This window comes from Alosa alosa, chromosome 23 (assembly GCF_017589495.1).
Source record: "Alosa alosa isolate M-15738 ecotype Scorff River chromosome 23, AALO_Geno_1.1, whole genome shotgun sequence".
NCBI classification, from domain to species: Eukaryota; Metazoa; Chordata; class Actinopteri; order Clupeiformes; family Clupeidae; genus Alosa; species Alosa alosa.
In genome coordinates this window covers 13,895,277-13,907,889 of record NC_063211.1, presented here as the reverse complement: position 1 = coordinate 13,907,889, position 12,613 = coordinate 13,895,277, and the positions used below count along the sequence as shown (strand labels likewise).

General features: G+C 45.6%; 2 protein-coding genes across 3 annotated transcripts; one reads left to right on the top strand and one right to left on the bottom strand.

Moving 5' to 3' along the window:
- Positions 1-8,563, top strand: LOC125288852 (gap junction gamma-1 protein-like). Of its 2 annotated transcripts, none has more exons than XM_048235529.1 (4): positions 1-241; positions 4,134-4,858; positions 5,935-6,452; positions 6,793-8,563. In XM_048235529.1, exons 2-4 carry the CDS (start codon positions 4,164-4,166, stop codon positions 6,804-6,806), a joined length of 1,227 nt encoding a protein of 408 aa, XP_048091486.1. In that variant the 5' UTR covers positions 1-241; positions 4,134-4,163; the 3' UTR covers positions 6,807-8,563. The 2 variants fall into 2 exon arrangements, with proteins under 2 accessions (XP_048091486.1, XP_048091485.1); XM_048235528.1 differs by having other exon boundaries at positions 5,935-6,458.
- Positions 8,564-8,690: 127 nt separating this feature from the next.
- On the bottom strand, positions 8,691-11,039 carry inha (inhibin subunit alpha). Its single transcript, XM_048235530.1, has 2 exons — positions 10,041-11,039; positions 8,691-9,578 (listed from the first exon to the last, which is right to left on the bottom strand). The coding sequence occupies exons 1-2, from the start codon at positions 10,354-10,356 to the stop codon at positions 8,836-8,838; spliced, it is 1,059 nt and encodes a 352-aa protein (XP_048091487.1). The 5' UTR covers positions 10,357-11,039; the 3' UTR covers positions 8,691-8,835.
- Between the last annotated feature and the right edge of the window lie 1,574 nt (positions 11,040-12,613).

The following is a 12,613-nucleotide window of genomic DNA, read 5'->3' as shown; positions in this document are numbered from 1 at the left end:
GTAAGGGGGAGGAGGATGAGGGAAGACTATGGAAAGAAACCTCTCTCACTCGCTCTCTCCTCGGGCTCCGACATGGATGTAGAGGTCACATGGTAGGCTACCAGCAGTCAACGAAAGGGTTAACTTAGTGGTTAAGTTAATGAAGTTCAGCGGTGCGAGAGGAGGCAGTTATTTTGGAAAACAGACGGGACAGACTGGTGAACGTTTTAAGTTACCTGAAAAGAAGGTTTGAAGCCATAAGGTGGGTTCGTAAATTCGGAAGTTTAGTAACAAAAGAAAACATTGTTTAACTTTTGGCTACCTTTTGTTAAAATTGTTGCGCATAGGCAATGATGTGATGGCGCTTCTTGCTATATTAACATTAACTTGCACGTGTATAGCCTAAGCTTCAATTATAAGGTTGTGAATGTATTGAAGCAGTCACCATATATATATATATATATATATATATATATATACCATATTATTTTAAGGATTGTTTGGTGGTTTAAATCTTTAACTGAGTTTCCGTATCCACCGTCTGAATTAAAGCTCTTTTCTCAGGTATGCTAGGCACATTGGTACGCCTTAGTGCTTGTAGCCAGGAACCTGACGTTAAACGGTGACGTCTATTAAGTTTTTCGAGAGCCTTTTGGAAGTCTGACCTGAATTTTAGACTGGTAAAGCTCAGTGTTCTCTCTTGGTCGTAAATGTATTTTGCTGTGAGTAACCAATACCAGAGAATCAGAAAATCATCTGTTTGCCCTGGTCTGTTTCTTCAGATAAAGTTGCCATTTGACCAAGTGTGGAGACCAATGTTGATAGGAGTTGATAAAATTTGATTTTTTTGTGTGTGTGTAGCTTGTAGGATGACATAGGATTGCCCAGGAGATCATCTGACCTGGTTCGAAGTGAATTTTTAGAATTTAAGTTAACTTCTGTTCTGATGCAAGACAGAATAGCCTATTGATTATGAAAAATATATTTAAATTCTTGTTTTTAGTAAGAATAGTGTCAAGAAGGCTGTAGACCTATTGGTTCAAATTCATAAAAATATTTAAAATCGTTTTAGTAAGAATAATGTCAAGCATGCTGTAGACCTAATTGACCTATTGGTTCAGATTCAGATTCAAACACCATTTTGGCCATCAGTAGCCTCAAGCCTGTTTTCCAGGTACGCTATGAGGTTCTGTACTCGGATCATAAAGTAGGCCTACTTCTTCAGACTTCTGAGTAAGGGCTTGAAACGTTACCAATAAAAAATACTTAAATGGGAGCTCTTCAGTGTGCGGATCTTCACTTTTTCTTTTAACCATATCTTCGATCCTGCTCCTGTGTAATTTTTTTTTTCTTCTTTTGCCTCCCATCAGTGCGTCCAAAGCTCTCTGGAACTTGTTTGTTCTTTTTGTTGATGTTTGATAAGTTTATCAATCTTGCATCAGGTCATATGGCTTTATCAAGTCTTGACTTGATAGGTTGAAGTGGGTGTAGACTGGTCATTTATGGTTGACTGGAAAAGAGAAGGTCGAATGTAAGTGACGGTAGGGATTAGGGGTGCCAATGAGTTTGTTCCCTGCATTGTGCCCAGTCATACCCAAGTCAGCACTTTTTGTAGTGTGTGTGTGTGTGTGTGTGTGTGTGTGTGTGTGTGTGTGTGTGTGAGGGAGAGAGAGAGAGATGCAGGCATCATTAGGGTTGCATTTGTTCCCCCTTTTACCCCCCTTTTATCTTTTTGTTTTCTTGCCAAAGAGTATTGTGCAGGCAGAGCCTTTAGCATACTGTAGACATAACCGCTGGAGGAATGGATATAGGAGGAATATTTATAGTATGCGCCAAATACAGCCATAGGCTCTCAATCCTGTGTGTGTGTGTGTGTGTGTGTGTGTGTGTGTGTGACCTGTTGGCCTGAAAAGTGCTCCAGGTCCTGGCGGGTCGACAGCCAGTGTCTCCCAGCCCACGCCTGCGTTCCACAGGTGCGTGCCACAGGTTCTGGACCGCTCCCGTCTCTTCCCCCGGCTTGCTGTGACTTGCCGACTCCTCCTTTTGAAGTCGCTGCTCCACAGCTGAGCTCAGGCTCTGCTGGCGGTGATGATAAAGGGCCGTCATAAAGTGTGTGTGTGTGTGTGTGTTTAGGGGTGGGGAGTATGCTCCGTGGTGGTTAAGTGAGGGGGGACTCAGCAGATGTTTCTCCCCACCAAGCTCTCTCTCTGACCTCTGGAGCGCCACGACGGCAGCGTGGAGAAATGTGGCCAGCCAGAGGGCACCTCCCGTGGCCCATCCCCGGCTCCTGTCTCACTGCCCGGCCAGCTCAGCGGAGGTGTAAATCTCTACACTTGGGACCACTTCTCAGCTGATGGGAGAATGTCTGAAAGTCTGTCTTTGTTTCCCTGATGGGAGTCATGAGAACTTGCACTCTGAGTTATTTTTTTAGGTAGATTTTTTTTTTTTTTAGTTAGATTCAGATTCCGATTTCCTGGAAGAATGAAGAATTGTCAAGTTTATTGGGATTTATTTCAATTAAATTTAATATCACTTATAGAGCGCCAAAACATTGCACATGTCTCATGGCGCTTTACAGAGTGTTAAACAATCAGAGAAGGCCCATAAGTAACAGGGCCAAGGAAAAACTCCCTAGAATTGGAGATGCATGTACAGTAGGAAGAAACCTCGAGCAGATTACTGGCCTGTGGAATTAGCCTACAACAAAGCTGCTGTTTTTTTTTCGAACTCCTGCAACTCTGCTGCATCAAGGCTGCAGTGGAAGTACATCCTTTGCATTTGCATACAGTGTTTGTTTTTTTGTTTTTGTTTTGTTTTTTTTGCAGATCTTGCTGCTGTAGCGCTTTGCTGTAAGACTGCCTCTTGTGTAGCCAGCTCCCAGAATCCTTATGGCCTTTCATTTGTGTGCAAAAGAGATTCCATAGGCTTAGAAAGGGGGTGGATCTGAAATGCATACAGCAGACCTGCCAGCTGTTGCACAACTGTTTCCCTTTAGAAAGCTTAAATACCTGCATCAGTCAAGTCCACATGGTCATATGTCACCCTACCGTATATGCGAGGAAAAGCTTCCAAACTCCTGGGACAGGAGACTGTCATAAAATGTGAGGATTATGCTTTGTATGTTTTCCCCGTTTAGTCTCGGTGTGTTGGACAAGTGAATGTGTAGCTTTCCCACTGCTTAATAACATTCCGCCTGGCGCCAGCTCAGTAGAGGATAATATTTAAGTAGGGAGTTGATATGGCGACTTGTGTGTCCAGCGCAGAGTTTCATCCAGGGCACTGCCATCAGTCCAGTGCAGGTCACAGAGGGCTTTGGTGTTTGTCCAGTTGGAGCTTTGAGGTGGAGGCGGGGGATGACATCGCAAAGTAACATTTCTTGGTGCTGTCAGTAACATTTCTTGGTGCTGTCTGATAACTGCTGAGTTACATTTGCCAGCCACACACACACACTCACACACACACCGAGACACACACACTAAGGAAGGGATGTCTGCAAGAAGTGCTGCTTCAGGTGTTGCTCAGTACTGCTATCTCTGGCTGCTCTCAGCAACATTCCCTCTAGTGCGTTTTGAATGGATTTTGTGGAGCTGATTTCAGCACATTAAGAGACCTTGGGCCTTGGCTTACACTTGCGTTACACTCAGTGTGGACTGAGCTGTTTAACTGGGCAGGAGATGGACAGCTGCTGGGCTCCATGACGGTCCTCTCTTTGCAGTTGTGTGTGAAGTGCCCTCGATAACCCTGTTTTAATTTTTTTTTTCTGTGACGGGTTCCATCTGCCTGAGCTCCCTTCCTTTATGCTCTCCTGAGATTTAATATTCTTTTTTTTTTTTCTCAAATGTACCTAATGTACATCTGTGAATCTTTATGGAAAAGCTGACTCGTAAGACTGATGCAAATCTCTCTCTTTCTGTCTACTTACCCCCCCCCTCCACCTCCGTCTCTCCCCCTCTTTCCAGGGTAGGGTGTCATTGGGGTGTTTATAAGGTGTCCTCGATCCATAATATGATGGTTTAGTATTAAGCAATAAGCCCTGAGAGGGTGTAGGTTCCAGTTATTTTACAACAGCTAAGGAGTGTTGTAAGGCAAAGTCTCCCTTGTGTACAGAGGACAAATGAAGTAACTAAACAGTCTCGTGCTCTGTTCTGTGTTAGGGCTGAGAGGGCTTCTCCTGCTGCGCCACCATGAGTTGGAGCTTCCTGACGCACCTGCTGGAGGAGATCTCCAACCACTCCACGTTCGTGGGCAAGGTGTGGCTGACTCTGCTCATTATCTTCCGCATCGTGCTGACGGTGGTTGGCGGCGAGAGCATCTACCATGACGAGCAGAGCAAGTTTGTGTGCAACACGCAGCAGCCCGGCTGCGACAATGTCTGCTACGACGCCTTCGCGCCGATCTCGCACATCCGCTTCTGGGTGTTCCAGGTGATCATCATCACGATGCCGTCCATCATGTACCTGGGCTACGCCATGCACCGGATCGCGCGCGCCAGCGACAAGGACTACTTGCCGCGGCACCGCAAGCGGGCGCCAGTGGTCACGCGCGGCCACCTCCATGACTACGACGACATGGACGAGCACGAGGAGGTGCCCATGATCACCGAGGAGGTGGAGGCCGAGGAGGGTAGCAAGCCGGGGGCGGTGACCGGGCCGGTCGCCAAGGCGACTATCCCCGAGGGGATGGCGCCGAAGCACGACGGCCGCCGGCGCATCCTGAGGGACGGGCTCATGAGAGTGTACGTGGTGCAGCTGCTGTCGCGCTTCGGCTTCGAGGTAGCCTTCCTGTTCGGACAGTACCTGCTGTACGGGCTTGAGGTGGACCCGTCGTACGTCTGCACGCGCAGCCCCTGTCCCCACACTGTGGATTGCTTCGTCTCAAGGTGGGTTGCTAGCCTCATGCAGAAGAGTCTAGAAGGGTTTAGTAAGCATGAATCATCTGGCCATGATATGATTCCAATTAAGTGGTTTAGTGGCAAACCTGATAATAGAATAACCATTTAGGCTAAACCAAACTTACCCAGACCTGACACTTAAAGGCGCTGTAAGTGGCGTTGGGTAACGTCACTTCTGTGATTGTAAGAAGATGTTTGCTGTATGTGACAAAAAAAAAAAATTACCTTAGAAACTGCGCTTAGAACACCTTTAACCACCTACTTGGAATACACCACAGGTGAGTATTCCAAGCACATGGTTTATTGACAAACCAGAGTAGGTTAACTCTGAATGACCGGTAAACCTCCAGTGTTTCCCACAGAATTGAATTCCATTTGTGGTGGTTGGTTTGCAGAATTAACTTGGAATACAACCGTTTTTAACAATTAGCAGTGTGGTTATGATGCTAACCAAATTTAAGCACAATTTAGTACAACCTGGAAAATCATTATGTGGTGGTCAATGTTAATATTGTGGTGGGCCGCCACAGATAAGTCGATGTATTGGAAATACTGACCTCCTAATAGAAGTTTCCTTTGGCTTTGTTTTGCTTGGAGAGTGAAGCCATAGTGCTCTTCTATTACAAGATTTACCACATACTGAGTTGCCTTACCCAGATTTGTCACTACACCATGTACTTTGAATAAATCCCTGATCTGAATCCAGCTGTTTTATCTATAAACCAAAATGGTGTGATTTATTTAAGAATGTATTTTTATACATCGTCTTTGGATGCAACATGTATTGTCAGGCCATTCTTAGGTCAATGTAAACTATTTGGCACTGTAGTAAGATGTCACTTCTGATCTCTGTGAATTGGAAAGTTGCCTTAGAGTTGCCTCAATAAAGTAGAAAGAATATGGAGTGTATGTATGAATGTGTGGATTGTTCACTGCCCAGCTTTAGTCACTTGCATGCACAAATCAAGATGTGTAACTTTTCAGTGTGTTTTGAATGTCGGTTCCAGTTGTTGCACTTGTCAGCTGTTTAAAGTGCTGTCCCTCTTCACTCCTGTTATGTGCAGGCCCACGGAGAAGACCGTCTTCCTGATCACCATGTACGTGGTCAGCTCGCTCTGTCTGCTCCTGACCTTCCTGGAGATCTGCCACCTGGGCATCGGCGGCATCCGCGACGTCCTTAAGGACCGTTCGAACAACAGCCGCCGCAGCCGCCGCCCTCCCCAGCCTCCCCACCACCCCCTCAGCTCCTCGGGCCTGCTGAAGCGCGCCCCCTCCGCCCCCCCGAGGTACAACTCGGTGCTGAAGAAGGACGCCCCTGGTTCACTGCGGCCCGAGTTCAGGGAACTGCACCTGGGCGACTCGGGCCGGGAGTCCCTGGGGGACGAGCCGTCGGGTCGGGACCTGGAGCGCATGAAGCGGCATCTGAAGATGGCCCAGCAGCACCTTGACCGGGCCTACCAAAGCGAGGCGGTGGTGGCGGCGTCTCGGAGCAGCACCCCTGAGTCCACCAGCGGCACCGCCATCGAGCAGAACCAGCTGAACTACACCCAGGAGAAGCAGGCCAGCACCAGCAGCGACCAAGGTGCAGGTGTGTGGGTGTGTATGTGTGTGTGAATGTGACTCCGTGTGAGTGAGACATTGTGTGCATGTGTGTGTGTCTTGTGAGTTTGTATGTTGCCTTTTATTTCTGGCCAGTCATTTGTAATCTTGTCGTTGGTGGTTTCATGTCATAATTTTTTCACTAACTTTAATACACTTAAGTAGGTCACAGACTATCCAAGTAATGAAGATGTTTCGTCGCGCGCGCTGTATATAAACATCCTCCTTTCTCTAGGAACCTCAATCAGCATATAATTAACTTTCTGATTTTGTTTTGACAACATGAAAGACTAATAATGCATTTTCTCTTTTCTCTCTCCAAGGTGTCCATGCCTGAGGCCTTTGCAGTCTAGTCTGCCTCTCCATAACTCACACTGGCAATCAGGAAGCACATTTAAGGATGGCAGTCATAGATTTGCTTTTTGAAGATATGTACGTGCGTGTGGGTGCATGCGTGCGTGTGTTTTTGTTGTCTGTGCGTGGTTTTGTTGTTTGTGTGGTGTGTTGAATGGGTGGTGTTTGTACTGGAAAGGTGCCTTGCAGTATTAAGGCCAGTGAACGCTAATGCAAAATGCACAATGTGTAAAAAAAAAACCTCCAGAGATGAATCACCACGAGGGCCAAACCCTCTGGAGCCCCTGCCAATGCAGTCCTCCTTTCCCTGCCTCATGTCCCGGCGTGCCTTAACACATCCAGTCAACCCATCCCTGCAGTGTCCCGGCCTGTGATCCTGCCTGTCACCCATTGCTCATCACCCACGCATTGGCTAAAGGTGATGGTGCTGCTGATGGTTCTTTTTTTCCCTCAGTTTTTCTAACTTTTTTTTCTATCTTGTTGTCCCTGTTGGTTCTGGCTTAAGAAACTCTTTGCCTCTGACCTCCCTGATAGTGGGGAAGAATCTCGGATCAAGGCCTTGTACATAATACATGGCCGACCTGTACTCTCCCAGAAAGAAAACATTCCAGGACTTAAAGAAGACCTAATGTGTGTGTGTTTGGGAGGTGACGAGGACACACACCGTGTTGTTTTCGATGACAAGTCAACTGTTCAACAGAAATCAGTCATTTGTTCTCTTGAATCAAAATTGGTCTGACTCAAAAGGGAGTTGTGTTGAGCAACACGTCTTAAATACAGCACTTGCTCTGAAACTTCTTTAGTTACTAACGTTCAGATCTGATTTGGAACTCTCTGTGCCTCCCTCTTATAGGCTGAACTAAGTGCCTTGCAGAGAGGCATTTTCCTCTCAACCCGTAAATGATACACCTGCGCAATCTCAGAAGAGTTTTTCTTTACCTGCGGAGCTGATTGGCAAACTAGGAGGGATACCTGGAAAATGCTTGAATTTATTGGTTAGTTTAAGCTTCTTTTTGTTGTCTGTGCATTTCCCTTTTCTTACCTTTTTTTTTATTTTGTTTGTCTAATTAGCCATAATGAATATGGTCAGTCATATCATTCCAATTTCTGTCTTTGTTGTTGGAAAAGCTTTCATTAGACCTATATAAAAACTGGAGACTGTTTTGGATAATTCTTTTTGCTTCATGTCATTTCTTCAATAATATTTTGTACAGACATGACTTTGAAAATGAACTTTCTTTTTTTTTTTTTTTATATATATAGATATGTTGCACATTGTGGTTTATGACATTTAAATGAGTGGATGCTGAACTGCCAAATGTTTGTATCTTGTGTGCCAGCTTTGTGGTCTGCTGGCTATCTGATTGGCACAGTCGAGCAATCAACCCAATTGGAAGTCGGTCAAACCCTTTGGCTTGGCATTACTGAAGAGCTGCTCGATCGCCACAACATTTCAAAAGTGTGTCTGTCAGAACAACATGAAAAACCGTTTGTGTGGGTTGTGTTTGCTCGAAGTATGTGTGCTAGTTTGAGTGCTTGAGAAATGTCTGTTATTGAAAGGCTGCGTTTTTGCTTCTGTCAAATGCTGAGAACAGATATTACTGATGATAGGAAGGGGAACAACATGCATTTTAATATCATTGTGAGTAGCCAAAGAAGTTGCTCTATGCAATTTGCTATTTTTGTAGAAAACTGTTCAAAGTAAAATAAAACTTGAGTAATAAAGTGGGTATATTTATACATGGCGTAGTGTTCTGTTTAAAAACGCATGCAGTCACACAATTGTCGCAGCAGGAATGTCCACTATCAGTAACCATTGATATAGTTTTGTCTCCCTCTGGTGGATGAAAGGAATAACACGCTTTCGGTCTAATAAAAATCTTTAATAAAAAAAACACCATTTGAAACAAGCGTCAATCAACAGGTCTGCATTGCAACTCCACAATGAAGTAGCATGTAAATTATATGTATTTTGATTTGACTACTGAAAGTGGAATGGCGAATGCGACTGGTCAGATACAGGTGCACTCCTCGGGTATGATGTTCGGCAGCGTCTCATACTTGAAGGAGAAGCCTCCGTCAGAAGTAGTTGTGAAACGTAAGGACTTCATGGTCCCCGGCACAGGGGCGCAGCACTGCTTGATGCCCAGTACCTGACTGTGCTGGGAGTTGGCGCAGGTGCCATGGCAGTAGTTAAAGGTGAACTCTTTGGGGTGCACGATCCAGTTGTCCCAGCCTAGCTCAGCGAATGAGATGTCGATCTTCTGGAGGTGGCAATCGCTGCTGGGGTCTGTCTTGTCCGACGAAGTCCGCTGGAGGATGTTCAGTGCGGCGGGCGACCACGGGATGAGGGGCGCACGACGGGTACGCTCCGGACTTTTAGGCACTGTGTGGAGGTGCACGAAGGGAGTCTTGTCTGGTTCTGACCTCAGACACGCGCACTCCGAGCAGCGCACCTGCAGGATGAACGGGCCCTCTGCCACGGCTTGGTGAAGATCTTTCTCCAAATGGTAAATGGTCCAACCGTCTTCGCCGCGTTTGTTCGGGGTGTCAGAAACCTTCAGTAGCTCCTGCCTAGTGGTGAGAATATAAACTGGAGCGTTGACCGCTTCTCCCGCGTAAAACCAGAAGCGGGCTGAGGTAACACTAGTCTCCTTGTCATCCAAAGAGGGCTGGAAGTAGTAAGTGAAGAAGCCGTTGTCTGGGGTCTCGGAGGAAGAGGAAGGGGCGTCTGGTGAGTCCACACAAGTGGAATCTGTAATATAGAAATGTGGATTTGTCATTGTAGACCTACTACAACAAAGTGTGGGCATATAAAAATACAGCAAGACCACAAAATGGCAGCCATTGCCCATTCCTCCACAGACTTGAACTGTGATGAGATGGGGCCAAGGGCTTAGACACATGAATATGTTTTATAGGCCTGCCTGTTTAACATATTAGATCAAAATGTAACATATATTTCATATGGAATATGTGTTATCTTTGCCAACAAGGCAATAACAACTTTATTTTTCTTAGTTATCAGTTATGACCAGGTTCTGTGTAAAAAATGTAGTAGTTGGAAAATGCCATAGCCTATTTAATTTGAGTAGCCTGAAGCTCGCATCATGCTGAACGAACATAGCCTATTTAGTTCAGGCATGAATAAGTGACCAGTACTACAGTATATGGTGCTTCACAACTGATAGAGCCTTAGAAAGGCTTGAGCACTTACCTAAGGTGGGAAACAGAATGACCTCAGAAATATCTCGATGCTCCCTATTATGTGCTCCCAGGTCACCGCGGCCGTGCCGAGAGCTCCGCCGCTGGGGATGTTCGGGCTCCGCGTTCTCCGCTGGGGGTCGATGTTCAGGCGGCTTTGGTGCCTCCTCCAGGCCCAAACCCTCCAAGATCCGCCTTTTCACCCAGCCCAGCATCAGTTCACGTGGGAGCTCGTCTCCTGGGCATGCTTCAGACTCCTGCGACACCAAAAGAACCAGGAGGCAGAAGGCAGAGAGAACAGCTCTGGAGAGGGGCCTGTGCATCCACATGTTGGAGTGGACCTATGTCTGGCTGTCTTATTAGGAGTGTCCACCACTTGTAACTTGATGAAGGCTTGGTTTCACTAACTCACTTTTATATCTGAAAGTCCTTATAGTCTTCAGTATTTGGTATTCTATACCATTCCGAGACTTCCAATTGAAAATACAATCCAGAATGTTCACTCTTCAAATCCCTCTCAAGAAAAAATAGATGTTCACCTGTTTAACACTGTTACCTTCAACAGTCTTTTTCTTGAGCTAGTTCAGCCTTGAATGGTTGGCATTTACTTTATCCCAAATGTACACCTTCTCTATCCTGATGAGCTCCTCATGGACACTGATGTTATGGTCGAGTCTCTGGAGCTGGATGGGTCCTTGTTGTGCTGGGTCCCTGCCCAGTGTTCCTGTGTTGTCTGATATGGATAGTCTTCTCTAGCCACTCTCACTCTTCGGTAAAAATGTCACACACGTTTAGGTTTATTTTGCCATCTGTACAAGAGACCGTAGAAAAGACGCAAATCCAGAAGGAGGAGGCTCGAAACTGGTCGTTTTCTCCTCTAACTCACAATGGAGGTGTTAACAGTCGCCTGACCTTGTCTAAGGTTTACTGTTACATTGTGTATGAGAGAGAATGTTAGCGAGTCACCAAGACAATCTGATGTGTGTGTGTGAGCACATGTTTCGTGACGTGTTGGGCACAGAGAAATGCCTTTCTCACTGTCTACGCAGATGAAGTGAAGAGGGTAGGGAGTGTATTTTTCCTTAGCCAAGATAGCCCAAACCCAAACAGCAGTCAGGGGAATGATAAGAGCTGAGACAGAAAAACACTGTGTGCACTGTATGTTGTCTGTTTCTGCGATGCAGTCACACAAGAAGGCCTAGCATTTGAATGCCATGTTTACCATGGCTTTCTTGAGCAAGTTTAGTACATGTCAAGTGTAAACTCTTAAAGGCTTTTTTTTTTTTATTATAAACCTTCATTCCTTTGTGATTCTATATGGAACTAGGTATTTCAACGACCTACTTTTTTTTTTATAACCTCTCCACAACTCATTGGGGTCCTTGTAATACTTTACAATCATGATGGGATCTGAAAACATCAATATGATGGTCATCCATACAGTAGGTTCCTCAGGTCATTCCTGAGGCATGTTCTCCTACTAAAATGAATGAGATGCCCGCACTCTGCTAATTCTCCCATATGTTTTAATGTGCTGCAGGGTTTCGACCCTGCTGGGTCTTCCTTAGGCCCTGCACCTCACGGTGGGGATTTGCACACTACCACTACTGCTCTACATGTTGTCCTACTGACCTTCATTGTGGACGGAGTGGACGAAATGAGTGATACTGCTGCACCTGTTTCCTTGTCAGTTTTGACTGAGTGGGGGGAAAAACACCTCGTTATCGCTGTACAGAGGCCTTGACTGTGGAGCTGCCTCTCTGCACTGGGTGTGTTTTCCCCAAGCTGCTGAACCACACAACAGTGTCCACAAGGCCAGGGAACGACACACCCTCATAACACTGAGCACAGCATGTCCATTTTACTTTTACGCACATATTCTATTTGGTAGCATTATCTTAAAAAAAAGGACAAATAAACAACTTATTATTAACAATGCTGTATGGCTCCCATGGTTTGGTATTTGAATTATTATAATACCACCAGTAGCAGTAGGCTAACTACGAAAGCTTACAACAGAGTTTACAGTAATATTTAGTAATTCTCCATTTGCCATGGGATATATGTTACTATAATTATATAAATAATGCTTATCAATCTAGATGATTTTTTTATTTTAGTAAATTAAGACAGACCATGGCTTGAAGCTGATATGCTCAGTTAGACTCTGTGGAGTTTAGGCATGCTGTCTCTGAAATGCAGTACACATTATATCCCTTTAACGCAACAGTGTAATTATAGTCGGCCCATGACGCCATGGCGAGCTTTGAAAACTGAGACTGCCGGGCGAGACAGTCAGTGTTGTCTGTGACTAATAAACAATTTGTCACATTAGTTTGGCCCAATCCCCTGTTTCTCCACTGCCTATAGGCCTGGCTGTATGCCAACTTTCTGCAACAGTGGAATGGACCACACAGACAAGTTGTGCTTGTGTTGACTACTCGCATGGGTGTAGTACTGGCTGTGACCAACAGGGGGTGTACACATGCTGCTGTATTCCTGCATACTTTATGTCACCAGTGCAGCTTCGCTCCATTCCTTCTCTTTGTGACCTTCTGAAATGATCTTGTGAAGAGTTCCAGTCAG